This window comes from Loa loa (genome assembly GCF_000183805.2).
Source record: "Loa loa unplaced genomic scaffold supercont3.16, whole genome shotgun sequence".
Classification (NCBI taxonomy): domain Eukaryota; kingdom Metazoa; phylum Nematoda; class Chromadorea; order Rhabditida; family Onchocercidae; genus Loa; species Loa loa.
The window spans coordinates 152,294-154,205 of NW_018108196.1; the positions used below are offsets into that span (position 1 = coordinate 152,294).

The window sequence follows — 1,912 nt, forward strand, 5'->3', positions numbered from 1 at the left end:
AAATGTTTGTGGTTCACCAAGAACCAAATCATGTTTGGCTCATCTACTTTTTCACTTGTCAACCATTTCCGGTGTTTTAAGAACGACGATAAGAAGATGTAAAGATTGTCAATTTTCTTCAAAGAAATGTAAATGACATTGTTTCCTTCCCCTCCCCTTTTTTGCTACCTCATTGTTGAAAAACCGAAACATCTTTAAGAAGAAATTCATCCTTCCCGTATTGGTACTTCCGGGTAATGTTTCGGTTCCATGAGGTTCATTGAATATATTTTTGAAATATTACTGCTAAACACTAACATCTCTCTGTGACGTTTAATCTCAAGTCACTTTACCATACTATTTCCAATATAATTGTTTTTGCAGTCCGAAATTATTTGATATTTTAAATGCAAAAGTAATTTTCGATTATGTCATCGCTACCGTACATCAGAGTTGCTATTGGTTCATCCACTACATTTTATCTTATACTTCTGATACTACCGAACTGTGCGGTTGGATTAACCTTGGAATATGTTCCGAATTTGGCGCTTGCAACTAGAAAAAACAATGCGATAGCTAATTCAGAAGTAAGTAACAGTTAAATCAACCTGTTCAAGTTATAGACACATATCTTTGTTGCATTCCTCCACTTTTTTTGCAAGGAAGTAATTATCCAGCGGAAAACTTTATCGGTATGCATATAAGAATAGTGAAAGTAGCAGTAAATGGTTGACAGGGAAAGTATCCAAGTTGAAGATAAACAGCTAAAGAAGCCGTATTTTAGGGTACCCGTTCGTTCCAAGCACTCTTTCTAACCTGATGAGCATATTCGACGGTAGAACAGTACTAGTTCTTTATTTAAATTCTCAGGAACTGATCCAGGAAGAGAAAGGAGCGCAACAAGATACAGAAGTTAACCAATCGATGGGTGCCACAGATATATCTACAAATGTTGGCCATGAAGGTAATGCTAAGTTTGATAACGACTTGAAAAAAAATGTTGGAATGTTGGTACGAATAACACCAAGAATGATCAATTACTGGGCAATGGTAAGATTTTGTAAAGTGTGCAGATAAATCAGTAAAACATCTGTCGCAGCATCTGATACCAATCTTCTTCGGAAGTAATATCAAAGTTGACAATTACTTTCCAGGGACTGAAGCAAATGTTCCAAAAGGAGCTAGAAAACAAAGAACTGCCAGAATTTTCACGTATTTTGATGAAATTAAACGTCTCAATCCTTACGCCTCGAATTCGTAATGTAAAACTCCCGAAATTCAGTTACAAGGTTTGGTTCACATTTTTGAATACATGGAAAAAGTGCTGAAAGAATTTCTCTCCAATTAAATAGGCAATTTCAATTATATTTAATCAAAATGTTGGTAGCGATAACTAAGCTGAGGGTATGATAACGGAAAAGACAATTCCGGATTTAGATAACAGAGTTACTCAGAATCAATCCAGCTCAATTATGATGTCTTTGAAGTGTTAGTGATACAAATATAAAATTCATACGTCTTCTATTACTTCTGCATATTTTAATTTATTGGTTAAAAAATATTTATTGTAGCATATAATAGAAAAACAAAGTTTTTTACTGTCCAGAATGAGATTTTTGAATTGTTCTATCTTGTTCTGTCCGTTTCCTAGAAGTTGTTTTGTCTTATGAATTTTTTAGTACCAATTTTCTAGGTGCAATACAATAATACCATGGAAATAATATTGCATGGAGGCTCAGCACAGCTGTCAAGTTCTTATCGAGCAGTGTATCGAACCATTCGTGAGGGACATTTGGAAGCAAATATGAGCAACTTCTTGATTAATTTGAAACTTAAAATTGCTACAACATTTGCTGGAAAGTTATTGGTGAGTGAAACAATAGGAGAATGTGGGCCTTAATAAGAACCAATCGAATTTTGACTTTCTGAATCT

The 1,912-nt window shown here is 34.4% G+C and overlaps 1 protein-coding gene across 1 annotated transcript; it reads left to right on the plus strand.

Annotated features, from left to right (window-relative positions):
- Positions 1 to 407: 407 nt before the first annotated feature.
- On the plus strand, positions 408 to 1,879 carry LOAG_15121 (hypothetical protein; the record flags this gene model as incomplete). Its single annotated transcript, XM_003150613.1, has 4 exons — positions 408 to 566; positions 850 to 1,029; positions 1,134 to 1,268; positions 1,673 to 1,879. 4 exons carry the CDS (start codon positions 408 to 410, stop codon positions 1,877 to 1,879), a joined length of 681 nt encoding a protein of 226 aa, XP_003150661.1.
- Between the last annotated feature and the right edge of the window lie 33 nt (positions 1,880 to 1,912).